We start from the raw sequence: 13,270 nt of genomic DNA, 5'->3' as shown, positions 1-13,270 counted from the left end.
TTTTTTTTTTTTTTTTCACGTAGCTCCAGAGGACAATACTCGGACCAGGAGGCAGATTTCAATGGCTGTGTCAGGAGGGTAGGGAGACAGTGAGTTTCCTGCTTCGGGAAATGTTTGAGCCCCTCGAAGGCTGTATCAAACAGGGATTGTTTTATGACTAGAGATTGGACTCACAGCCTTCAGGTAGAGGCAGGAGTGCTTGCAGCCGCTCCGGAGGTAGACCACTGAGAACCCAGGGCCTGGACACTGTGTTTCCCTTTGGAATATTCTATGGCTTCCACACAGCATTTCTTCTCAGTGTGCCCAGAACATAGCCAGGGCCCCCAGATGAAATCACCAGGTGCCAGTGGTGTTGTTTACATAGAAATCTGTCTTGTCCTGTGGACAGGACCGTCGGATAGAGGAGCTTACTGGGCTGTTAAACCAGTACCGAAGGGTGAAGGAGATCGTGATGGCGACTCAAGGTAAGAGCAAGGGGGAGCTTTGCCATTTTCTCCCCTACATATTCCATCTCTACGGTGTTAAATCCAGGGGCAGACCTGCCAGAAGAGTCCTCATCTTCATTTGGAGAAATGCTCTGCTGGAGAACGGAGCTGGTTAGACTGCCCTGGGTGGGGGGACACTGGTAGCTGTTGCTCGCCAGAAGTTGTGGCAAATGGCAGAGTCAGTTCAGAGCTTCCAGGAGCTACCCAGATCGCCAAGGAAAGACAGCCTTCAACTCGAGCCATTGGCGATCCCTACCCTTGGAAGATCTACGCATCTGCCCAGGACACCTCTTAGAGGCAGTGAGCGCAGTCAAACCTGGATCCGAAGGCAGCTTAATACCCTCGTTGGGGATTAGAGCCTCCCCACCTCCTGGAGAATCTAAAAGCTTCCCCAGCAGATGCCAGGACACTTGGGGAGCCTTCTTTGAGTTGCCGGGTACCTGGGTTCCCATAGGAAGTCACAGGGCAGTGAGAGCTGTTTGTGTTGCCCTGAAGAATCTTCTGAATCACACTTTTAATGTCCCTTTATGTTTTTCTTTGTCCTTTTTTTAATATAAATTTATTTATTTTTGGCTGTGTTGGGTCTTCGTTGCTGCATGTGGGCTTTCTCTAGTTGCGGCGAGTGGGGGCTCCTGTTCGTTGCGGTGCACGGGCTTCTCATTGCGGTGGCTTCTCTTGTTGCGGAGCACAGGCTTTAGGCACACAGGCTTCAGTAGTTGTGGCTCGCGGGCTCTAGAGCGCAGGCTCAGTAGTTGCGGCGCACAGGCTTAGTTGCTCCGCGGCACGTGGGATCTTCCCGGACCAGGGCTCGAACCCGTGTCCCCTGCATTGGCAGGCGGATTCCTAACCACTGCGCCACCAGGGAAGTCCCTCTTTGTCCTTAATGAAGGAGAAACAACGTTAGGATTTTGTGGTACAATTATAGGTTTCTAAACAAGTCACGTGGTAGTAATTATCTCTTCTGCGTTAATGCTTCCAGGGCCTTCCGAAAGAACTCTCTCAATCAATGAGGAAGAACTGGAGGGAGGTTTCAGAAACTGGAACACTGCAAATAAAGGCCCTGAAGAACTTTTTAAACCAGAGGTACTGTGTTTCCAGTCATGATGTGGGGTTTCAGCAGGCCCCAGGAGCTTACCCTGGGCCTGGGGGACGATCTAATCAGGTACCAGTCAGGTACGTCTCAGGTGTAAATCTTGACAGGTAGAAAAAATTAAATCAATGGAGTTAGCCCCCGAGGCCTTGGGAAGAGCACTGAGGCTGGGGAGCAGTCAGGGCCTGTGTTCCCGTTGGGAGGGACAGCATAGTGGATACTGGATTTCCCAGGATAGGAATGTTCTTTTTTAACTGGTTTCCTTGCTTATTTTTGCCTTTCCTCTCTGGACTATCAGCCTAGACCAAAGGTGTTCTTTGTTTTATTTACCACTGTCTCTCCAGGATTTGCAGTGATGCCTGGTACCCAGTAGGGTTCAACAGATATTTGTTGAATGAATGAATGAATGCATATTGCTTATTTGGAGGGATAGCTGAACTTTTGAAGTGATACATTCCTATTTCACAGACAACGTCCCGCCCCTACAACCAGCATACAGATTTCCTTCTTTCTTGTTTAAAATTTGATCCAGTTCTATGAACCTCTCTGGACTTAGTCTAGATACACGTAGGCAAATTAACTCATAGATACAGATCTCAGATGAAGAAGGGGTTTCAGCCCAGGATCCAAAAGGTTCTTGAAACTCCAGAACAGTCACAATAAAAAGGATCTTAGCGGTCCAACTCAACCCTTTTAATTAAGGGAGGAGCAAAAGTGTCACCCGGTGGCCCAGTTATGTAGTCAGAGCAGGCATCCCAGATTGCTGGCAATGATAGCAGTAACTGATGGCCAGTACCTCTGGGTGGTCCCTGCGATGAGCACGGCACGTGACTCACCTCATTTACTCCTCATGACCCCTTTGGGATTCTTCTTTTATTGTGTTGCAGCTGAGGCTCAGAGAAGGTAAGTAATCTGCTCTAGGTCACCCAGCAAGTAAATGGCAGAACTTGGACTTGAACACAAAAGCCCAGGTGTTTAACAGCTTACGTACTATGATGCCAGGGTTCTTTCTATGGTAGACCAAAAAGATACTGGGATCTAGAGAATCGAGGCAGCCCTTGCAGACGGGAAAGACATCAAATTGCGTCCTTATCTTCCACCAGATTAGCTCACGTTCATTCCACCCTTGGTACTCTTGCCTTTCTGGCCTCCTTGCTAAGCTCATTCTCATTTCTCAAGATTCAGCTCAAGTGTTCTCCCCTCTGAAGCCTTCCTAACCTTCCCACCAACAAGAAGGATCCTCTCCCTCCCCTTTATCCCCATATTATATTATAGGTATTGGTATCAGAGGGACATGTTGCATTGCTCTTTCATCCTAATTAACTTACCTAACTCCCTGATGTGGGTGGTGCTTGCCCCACACCCAGCACAGGGCCTGGCAGGCAGTAGATGTTGCTCGTGTTTGTTGATTGACTATATGAATTACAGAGTTGCTCATTGCCAGCAGAAATCGACTCCGGCTGACCTTTGCCAACAAGGAATGTGTTTTTTTTTTTTGTGGTACGCGGGCCTCTCACTGCTGTGGCCTCTCCCATTGTGGAGCACAGGCTCCGGACGCGCAGGCTCAGCGGCCATGGCTCACGGGCTCAGCCGCTCCGTGGCATGTGGGATCTTCCCGGGCCGGGGCACGAACCCGCGTCCCCTGCATCTGCAGGCGGACTCTCAACCACTGCGCCACCAGGGAAGCCCAGGAATGTTTTTAAGAGGGTGTGCAGTGGCTCACTGAATGAAAGGAAAAGCTGAAGAACCAAGCTCAGAAAAGGCAGGGGCAGCCAGGGATTCAGGTCTCAGGACTGACTTGTCAGGACTCTACTGCTAGAATGTGAACTTAGGCCCTGGAAAGAGAGGCAAGTTGGCCAAGGTTGTTCAGTATACCTTCCTCCTTGTCTACAGCCATACCACCCTGAACGCACCTGATCTTTTCCAATATGTCTTCCTTTTTGGCATCTTAAAAATGCAAGGCATTGGAATTGATGTAGCCACCAGGGGTGAAGATGTAACTCCCCAAGAGGAATTGTCCAAAAAAGGGGAGGGATGGTGGGTAGTCTCCAAACAGTATCTGTCCAGTGACTCTTCCGTTTCTGGTGCAGGTATCTCCAAGAGGTAGCTCTCCCACGGCAGGACCACCCCCACTACCGCAGAAATCACTGGAAACCAGGTAGGAGGCCCAAGCACCTCTGTGGAGCCACTGTGCTCTCCGGCCCCTCTTGGGGCTCCAGACGTGGCAGTGAGTACAGCCACCATGTCCTGAGCACACCTGTCCTCCCTTTTGGCCCCAGCAGTGGTCACAAGGGCCAAAACGCTGGAGCAGTCATGAACCTTGCCTACCTGCCCTGGCCACAGAAGGCCTTCCCTTCCCACAGGCTGAAGGTCCGGGTCGTTGTCACTGAGAAAAGACTTGGCCAGGGGTTGGAGCCTCAGAGAAGAGGTGGCTGCACCTCATCTGTGCCCCCTAGTGGTTCTTCAGAGCATCTTGTGAGGTGTGCCTGTCATTCCCATCAGCCCCTCTGGAACGTCCTTCCTGCTCTCAGGGAATCTAGCCCTGTGACAATCCACATTCTCCAGGGAGGACCATTTCTCCTCACAGGGAAGTTGGTCCAGTTGCTTTGGGGAAGCTTCACATAGCAATGAGCTTATCACAGGCTGGCCTGTGGGGTCACTTCGCTGCCACCTGACTGAGTCCCTCGAAAATGAACCTATTTCCAGTTCCCTACATCAGCTCTTTAGAACACATTTCCAAGTTATGGGGATCTGGAGCTTTACTGCCGAGAGCAGGCTGCCTTTCAGCCAAGGTATCTGGGGAAGACAGCCGCAAGTGTGGTGGGAGCTTCCCCAGAAGGGCACTGAGTCTTCAGAGGTCTGAAGCCTGTGCACTCTGACCCCCAGTTTCCAGAAAGCCATTGTTCCCTGAGCCTTTAGCCTCAGAGGAAAACGGCAGCGTCAAGGAGGGCCACTGGCCAGTCCTTAGTTTTGCAGAAGAAATTTGGTTGATGAGTTCACTCAGAAGTCGGCACTGAGTGACTCACACTGACCAGACTCACAAGAGACGAATGTACTAACAGATGCTGATGTATTCATATGACCTGAGAAATATCACTGCCCAGGAGAATTGACACAAGGTAACCCTGTCGCCTCTTCTCTATCCAGTTGGTGCCCTTCTCTGCCAAATAGCCCCGGAGAAAGCAAATTTCTCTGAGCAGACTGCTCAGGGCATACAGAGACAGAGCAGAGGGTTGAAGGATCCTAGCAGGTGACGCTTTGGAGCTGTGGCTGATGTGCTCTTCTCCACTCCAAGGTGGCACCACCTCCCTCGCTGGATTACTGTCAGACTCACAGACAAGGCAGGATTGGCTTTTGACTCCACAGACGTTGGCCGCCTTTTATGACCACACAACAGCCAGCTCCCACCGATGCCACTGAATTGAGTGTATTCAGGGTTTTTGAGGGATGCCAAGGTCTTTTGATTTGGATTTCGCTGATGGTCTCATGCCCTCACCAAGACATTGTCAGACCGGGCCATCCCCAAAGTGGGCCGTTCTCATCTTACGTGTAATGGTTATGATGAGAGGGTGTTTTGTTTTGGTTTTTTCCTGCCCTTGACCCTAAGCCCAAGATAGACTACCAGTTAGACATTTGAAGTGTCCTCTACACGAATGATACCACGTACCTCCTTCTCCAGTTACTGTTTCCTTATCGACTTTCTTTTGTGTTTTCCCAGGGCTCAGAAAAAACTCTCCTGTAGTCTCGAAGACCTGAGAAGTGCATCCGTGGATAAGGTCAGCCCATCAGTCTATCCATAAAGATGTCTGAGTTACTTCTTTGTGCCCCGCACGGTGCTGGGATACACAGGCTGGGTGCTGTCCCTACCTCGTGGAAGCTTTTATCAAGTTTGCTGGGCAGGCAGGAATTACAGGAACATTCTGAGAAAATGTTCAGGTGTGGTGTGGCCCAAGGCATCCTAGAGGCAGGGCAAGTCAGGACACGCTACCTAGAGCTGGTGAGAGAAGATGCTGAGGTGGGCATGGGCAGGGGAAACGGTGCGGAGTAGGAGGGAGTAAGGTCAGAGCCACGAGTCAGATGGAGCCAGAGGACATCTCGAATCCGGGCCCTGTTTCTCCAGGGCACTTGGGAGTGTTGCACAGATTCTGAATGAGGACATAATGTGGATAAAGGAGACCCCAGGGGTGGGTTATGGAATAAAGTAGATTGGAGAGGAAGCTTTTTAAAGAGTCTAGAAAGGCATGAGGAGGGCTTTGTGGCCCCTCACCAGGTGGGTAACCCCCATGCCGAAGGGGGGGGGTCACAGGCTCTTGAGCAGCAAGGTCATTGAAGATGCAGGGGTCCTGCCCTATAGACAACCTTCAGTGACCTTGCTGCATAGATCCCTTGATGTCCAGCAGTACACCAGACTCCCTGGTGATACAGTAGAAAACCAGGAAGGATGGAGCTGGCAGTGAGTGGCTTTGCTTCCACGATCGTGTGCCTCTCGCTCCCCCAGTCAGATTGCTGGCAGCTGCCCGGGGACATGTGTCCATGAGGTCGTACAGTGACCTGTGTTTCCTCCACGGATGGTGATGATCTGACATAAAGACGGGGGGAGGGAGGGGTGAGCCTGGCAGGTTCAGGCAGGCAGGTGGCCCTGAATTGCTGTTGTGACTAACGCAGTTCTCCTTTTCTCCACATAACTGAAATCCTCCTTGCCATCCCATAGTGCGTCGGTGGGAACCAGCTGTCCCCAGTGGTAGAACCCAAGGTACATTAACCGCATGTCCCTTTCATCTATGTGAGCTTGTGCTGTTTGCCAGAGTCTTTTCACTTAGCAAGTTACAGCTCTGGTAACCTTACGATATGTTAACCGTAAGGGGTATCAGGGTGACAGGAACGACGAAACTTCCTCTCCTGTTTTCTTTTTATGTGCACCCAGCTGGATCCTGTGCTTTCATCTCTATTGTCTGTGGGATAGGATTTCTTATCATCTCCTCCATCTTATAGGCTCTGATAATTCCTCTTTGACAAGGCAAAGTAGATCTGATCTCTGGGAAGGGGGATATTATGATCTCAGCACACAAGTAGAGGAATATGACAGCTCTCATCCTTTCTGCACTGATAAGTCATGATTAAAAAACCCAGGAGCACTTCCCTGGTGGCACAGTGGTTAAGAATCCGCCTGCCAATGGAGGGGACACGGGTCCGAGAAGATCCCACACGCCGCAGAGCAGCTAAGTCCGTGCGCCACAACTACTGAGCCTGCGCTCTAGGGCCCGCGAGCCACAACTACTGAGCCCACGAGCCACGACTGCTGAGGCTCACGCGCCTAGAGCCTGTGCTCCTCAACAAGAGAAGCCACTGCAATGAGAAGCCCATGCACCGCGATGAAGAGGAGGCCCCGCTCGCCGCAACTAGAGAAAGCCCGTGCACAGCAACGAAGACCCAACGCAGCCAAAGACAGATAAATAATTAAAACAAACAAAAAACCCAGGAGCACACTCAGTCTCGGGTGCAAGGATCCTTCTGTAGCGTCCCCTCACATGGGTGTCTGGCCCTTGCGTTCTGTGACTAAGAGCTCGTGACATTGTAAGACACCCCCTGTGTTCTCTTCCAGCTCTGTCTGTTAGATCCATCTCTGGGCTTCCCTAGAAGGAGCATCTGCAGATCGGCTCTCGCTGTGGAGTCCGTGGAGTGAGTCAGTCTCCCCTGCTCCTCACAGTTCTAGAATTGGAGTCCCTCAGCCCCTCTCCGAGTTACCATCTTCTCATGGGCACAGGGCACAAGCCCTTAAAGTTCCTATTCTGTCACCTTAGGATGAGCTCTTGGTCCTCGCTGCGTGCTCTGCGTCGTGCCCTGGGCCACACTTGAGCCTCATACTGTAGATGGGGTCTGCCCCGTGCACGCCTCGCTCCAGGGACTGATGTCGTGGTTACTGCTGTCGCTCCAGACCCTGGGCAAAGGGTAATTCTCTGCGCCTCTGTGCCTCTGTTTAGTTCTGTCCTCGTGTGCTAGGCCAGAGGCAGGAATTGTTATTCTTTATTTAGAAACAATAAAACTGAGGTTCTGAGGGCCTAAAGAGAGTGAGGGTTTGGCCCGAGTCGGTCTGACTCACAGCCTGGGGTCTTCCCGCTCAGGTGTGCTACCTCTGTGCTGCTTTAGGGCAGCTGGGTCATCAGCCACGTCTGCTGCTCCTTGCCTGAGACTTCCATCCCCCACCCCTGCAACCAGGGTTGCTCCTCGCAGAGACTGCAGGCGCAGAACCGACCTCAGGCATCTGTTTCCTCTGTCGTGTTCTGATGTTGCATCCCTTTCTCCAGCAGTGAGTCCTTCCTTCCTAGCTTCTCTTCTTGGCTGAGCAGAGCTGAGAGAGAGCCCTTTCCGTTGCCCTTCGTTCCTTTCGTCGTCTTTCTCACAGGTCTCGGCCGCCTTTGAAGCCCGCCTTACAGGAGGCTCTCCCCTCTTTATATCTCAGATCCTCAGCGACCTCCCAAGGCAGCCCACGTGGGAGGCCTTGGTTGTCTCTGCCCTGTCTTAGGGAGGCCTGTGTGACGATGCAACAGGAGATCTGTTCCTGAGCCCTCCCCACTCCCACATCTCCTGTATAATATGGAGCTGGGAGGCATGCCCTTCAGTTCTCGAAACCTTTTGAATTCTGCCTTCCCCACCATCAGTGGTTCCCGGGCCTGGCTGTGCATCAGGGTAATTTGAGATTCATTTTAAACACAGACTCCCGGGGTGCCCTGCCAGAGTGTCCCAGGTGATTATGAAGCAGCCCTTGCATGGGCTAGTATTTGGAGACTGTTGGTCTTGACCACAGGTCTGATCAGGTTCAGCCTGTACCTCGTGGGCCATCATGAATTTAAAAATTGTGTGGTCTCCATCTCTTAAGGTTCCCCTTATTTCCACTTCACCAGCCAGTTCCTTCAGAATCCCTTGAAAATGTAGCCCACTATTCTCGTATCTCTCCTTTCTGAGATGATTTATAGAGGATTAGGATTCAGTGTTCAATGACTGAATTGGATTTCAAACAATTTCCAGGACGTGCCTTTATAAGCAAACTGAATTCAGAAATTTATTGGGCACTTGGCTTTTAACTAAGTGAAACTTCAAAAGATGTCACCGCTGGGGACTTCCCTGGTGGCGCAGTGGTTAAGAATCCGCCTGCTAATGCAGGGGACACGGGTTAGAGCCCTGGTCCCAGAAGATCCCACATGGCACGGAGCAACTAAGCCCGTGCGCCACAGCTACTGCAGCCTGCGTGCCTAGAGCCCGTGCTCAGCAACAAAGAGAGGCCACCGCAATGAGAAGCCCACGCACCGCAACAAAGAGTAGCCCTCGCTCGCGGCAACTAGAGAAAGCCCGCACACAGCAATGAAGACCCAACACAGCCAAATAAATAAATAAATTTATAACAAAACAAAAAAAAGATGTTACCGTCACTGAAGTCTCCCATTACTTTTCTGACTTGTCAGTTCTGAAATCGGTTTTGTCTTTCTTCTTTTCTCCTTTTCTTCTGGGTCCGGTTAAGTGATCCACAGTTGATTACCTTGGTAACGTTGCTTTGATTTCTCTTTTCTTTTCACTCAAATGCATTCCGCTGTGTTTCCCTCAGGTTTGTGGATGTAGGGCCCATTAAATCCTTCTTGACCAAACAAGTGCCATTCTTCTTCCCCTTTAACTCAACTTGTTTCTTTGGGACCCTTTCTGTGGCTGGGGTCCGAGCACGGGGCCCACTGCACTGGGGCTGAACCTCACGTAGACTGTGGTCCTCAGTTCCTGGGGAGCTCCGTGCTGGCATGTAGCCCTCTGGCCCGCTTCTGCTCACACCTCCCCCCGAGTGTGTGCTTACCGTCTTGCTTCACCTTAACCTGGTATTTTTCAAAATAACTATCATCGTAATATATAAGTAATAGATAATATTATATATTCTAAACATACAATAAAGCGATAGGTATAGCTTTTTTTTTTTTCTTTTTTTCGGTACGTGGGCCTCTCACTGTTGTGGAGCACAGGCTCCGGACGCGCAGGCTCAGCGGCCATGGCTCATGGGCCCAGCCGCTCCACGGCATGTGGGATCTTCCCGGACGGGGGCACGAACCCGCGTCCCCTGCATCGGCAGGTGGACTCTCAACCACTGCGCCACCAGGGAAGCCCATAGGTATAGCTTTTATTGGAATTCTGGTCTGTGTATTCAAAGAGCTTGAAGGGTAGTTCACAGCTGTTGATTCCTTGAGCCTCTGAGCGCGAGGCCAAATGGCAAAGGCTTCCCTTTCTGCTTGGACTCGGCTGCAGTCAGCTCTGGAGGTGGGCTCAACTCTGTCCCCATCTCACTGTGTGGCTTTGGGCAAGTTTCTCTCTTTCTCAGAGCTCTGATCCCATTTCCTGGCCTGGAATAAATAATCTTTTTGAGGGGTCTTTGAGTCGGCCTAAGTTTAAAAATGGCTCTTAGAGAACGGGGAGTTGTTTCTGCATCCAGAGATTTCCTAACTGGGTTTGAGGCTCTCTCTCCCTCTCCTTCCAACAGGACGGCCCTTTCCTGGTGGAGCACAAGTACCCCACGTTACCTGGGAAGCTTTCGGGAGCCACGCCCAACGGAGAGGCTGCCGGATCTTCTCCCACTGCCTCCCCACATGACCCTGCAGGGAGCGGCCCGCTGAGGCTGAGTGAGTGTCCAGGTGCCAGGCTTGGCGGCCTCTGGAGCCTCGGCCTTGGCATTTCCACTGTTGCACGAGGTCCCTGCACCCCCCGCCATAGCCCACAATTGGAGAACGGGGGTGGGCACGGGTGGATGGGACAAGTCCTACCTCAGGGTGGTCCCACGTCCAGAGGTGACTGCTGTCTGTCTGGGCACAAGGTTTCCTGCCAGAAACACGTCAGAGCCCAAGAGAACCAGGGTGTGTACCCACCTTCTTTCCACCTGCAATTACTCTACCCCCATTGCCCCTCCTCCTGTCTTCCTTCTCTCTCCACCTGCTCCTGGCCTTCCCGTCATCCCTCTTTCCCTCCCGCTTAGACACCCCTTCCCCCCCACCACGGCCCTGCCCCCTCCTCCTCTGTTCTCCTGATCTCTCTCCTGTCTCTGCCTTCCTCTCTGCAGCCTCCCTACTACCCATAGGATGATATCACGTGCTCTTCCAAGGGAGAGCGTTTCCTTAGAGAAGTGGAATCAGTGGCCACTGGGCAAGGCTGTCAGTCCCCAGGTATCCCTCTGGCGCTTAGCATCTGAAATGGAGGTCTCTGCACAGTAGGCTGTATCTCCCCAATAGCAGCAGCGGATCAGTGGGGCCCAGAGAGGAACGTTCTGGTCCCGACAGAGCCGTCCCTCCCCCGACTCCTCCTCCCTGGCGGAGGAGGGCTCGGCTTCCCCACTATGGGTTGGCTTCTGCCCTTGGCCAGTCCTGCCTTTGGCTGCAGGAACTCCAGATGAGTATGTCCTAGCGACACTCAGACTGGACTCCCTGCAGCTTCGGACCATTCTCGTCTGATCTAAGTGAGCTCTGGCACCCACACGGGAGCAGTGGGGGGCCGGTGTATTCAGTCCCCGCTGCCCCCCGCCCCTCCCCGCACGTGGATGCCTCACCGGCCAGGAAGCGACACCAGGAGCATTCAGTCCCCTCACACAGGGCTGCCTCTCGCCGCCGTGACCCTGTAGGTCAGGCTCAGTCACCATTCACCCCCATCCCTCCTCGTGGGATTAGTTTTCTTTCTGTTTGAGTTTTTCCCTCTTGCTTGATGACTCTTGTTTATTTCTTTGCTTCCCTGTAACTCTGTTGGGCTGGACTTTGGCCTCTCTTGCTTCTTCGTGTGGCTTCTCTGCTTCTTGGTTGGCTGGAGATCGTGGCCGGAGTGTCAGTGCCCCCGTGCTAGGTACTGTACCCTTCCAGGTGAGGTGGGGAGTGAGATTCCCTTATTTCCCTCCGGTGACACCCTCCCTTTCCTGAACATTCAGCCAGGTCCCCCTCCTGCTTGTATTCCCGCATCTCCCTGGGGGAAAAGAGAGGACGCTCCTTGCTGGAGTTACCCTGCAAGTTTTGGGACCCCAAACTCTTAGAATTTGAAGACATTTGCTCACCCAGATTTGAAACCTTAAGCTCGCTAACTCCCCAGAGAGAAAACCTGGAGTGTGCCTGAGCCCCTGCTGGTCTCTGACATCTTGCTGTAAAGCTCTGTCCTAAAGGCAGAGCTGGGCAGACTTCCTGACTCCCACTGAAGGGATGGCCCAGGCTCAGGGAGAAGGTTTGCAGAGGTCATGTTCCTTCTTGTCATTCACATATCATTCCATTCTTTCAATCTCAGGAGACACAGAAAGTGGTTGGGACGACACTGCTGTGGTCAATGACCTCTCATCCATGTCATCGGGCACCGAGTCCAGCCCCCAGTCTCCCCTGACACCAGATGGTAAACGGAGCCCCAAAGGCATCAAGAAATTCTGGGGAAAGTAAGTCGGTGATGACCGTAATTATATTGCTTGGAACTAATATTGTTCCTGAGTGGGCAGAATATCTCCATAACCCCCTGTATAATTAGATGCTGGAACAGCAGTAAGTACAGAGTGGTTATGTGTAGAGAGGAGACTTTGAATCACTTTTTAGGGCCCAGAGAAGGAGAACTATGAAAGGAGCCCATTAAATATAGCCGGTTGCCTTACGTGTCATTCATTTTAGGCATCCATCCGTCCCACAGACCCTAAGCACATCCTCTGAAGCTTACATATGTGCTTTGGAGAGGTACATGGGTGAGACCAGTTTCTTCCTCTGCAGGACTCAGTCTGTGTCTTAAGAAATCTTTGAGGACAGAAAGATGAGTCCTTTCTGGCCCTGCTGACTGAGTCTGTGAAATGAGACAGAAACTGGGGCCTCCTCTCAGGCAGCAACCTGCACTTTGACCCCCGGGGCGAGGGGTCCAATCCCAGAGGCAGGGTTAGAATTGAGGCTGGGTCTGGCCAAGGAGCTGTCACAAGTCTTGATGCTGGACCTCTGGGGAAGCACCGGGAGGCAGGGGTTCCATCCCAGTGCCCCAGAGCCCCGGTTATGGCTCGTGAGGCCCTGTGTGGGAGGCGTGCACTGACTACAGGCTTTCAGCCTGCCCTCTGACGTCTCCACGGATTCCTCTCCACACAGAATCCGAAGAACTCAGTCAGGAAATTTCAACACCGATGCCCCAGGGGTGGCCGAGTTTCGACGAGGTGGATTCCGGGCAACTGCAGGGCCAAGACTCTCTAGGACCAGAGACCCCAAGGGTCAGAAAAGGTAAGGCTCCCTCCAGTCCATCTCCAAGGAACTGTGTAAAATCCTGGCTAGGCTGGAGTGGGAAGGGGGGCTGGATGCCCCAGAGCCTCCAGAGATGGAAGGCAGGACCCCCTAGTGCAGAGCTTCTCGACCTTTCCCCTTTGACATGTGTGGACATTGCTCACGCTTATTTATAGGTGCACGGAGGTAAAGGCAGAGGCTGCCTACAGCCAGAGGTGCTGGGGCAGGAGGTGGCGCTCCGGCCCCCCTGAGAACCCCAGCAGCTCTGCACATCTGCAGTCCACTCTGGGCAGGGCCTTGGCGTGATAGGTTGAGAGGCTCCCCTGCAGCCATTCAGAGCACAGATGCTGGAGTCAGAGACCTGGGTTGGAATCTCTGCTTAACCACTTCCTAGCAGTGAGCCCTAAACCAGGTTCTGTAACTTCTCTATACCTCAGTTTTCTGATCTCTGAAGTGGA

At 52.4% G+C, this 13,270-nt stretch overlaps 1 protein-coding gene across 1 annotated transcript in view; it reads left to right on the top strand.

The window, feature by feature from the left end:
- PPFIBP2 (PPFIB scaffold protein 2) overlaps positions 1-13,270 on the top strand; it is a 153,131-nt gene that overhangs the window by 122,223 nt on the left and 17,638 nt on the right. The window contains exons 13-20 of the mRNA XM_024757007.1: positions 389-464; positions 1,465-1,568; positions 3,666-3,733; positions 5,294-5,351; positions 6,287-6,328; positions 10,088-10,226; positions 11,860-12,001; positions 12,684-12,812. Coding sequence (XP_024612775.1) covers positions 389-464; positions 1,465-1,568; positions 3,666-3,733; positions 5,294-5,351; positions 6,287-6,328; positions 10,088-10,226; positions 11,860-12,001; positions 12,684-12,812 — 758 coding nt within the window. The remainder of the gene's footprint in view (positions 1-388; positions 465-1,464; positions 1,569-3,665; positions 3,734-5,293; positions 5,352-6,286; positions 6,329-10,087; positions 10,227-11,859; positions 12,002-12,683; positions 12,813-13,270) is intronic.

Source organism: Neophocaena asiaeorientalis, unplaced genomic scaffold (genome assembly GCF_003031525.2).
Source record: "Neophocaena asiaeorientalis asiaeorientalis breed wild unplaced genomic scaffold, Neophocaena_asiaeorientalis_V1.1 scaffold504, whole genome shotgun sequence".
Classification (NCBI taxonomy): Eukaryota; Metazoa; Chordata; class Mammalia; order Artiodactyla; family Phocoenidae; genus Neophocaena; species Neophocaena asiaeorientalis.
This window is presented reverse-complemented; position numbering and strand designations above follow the sequence as displayed.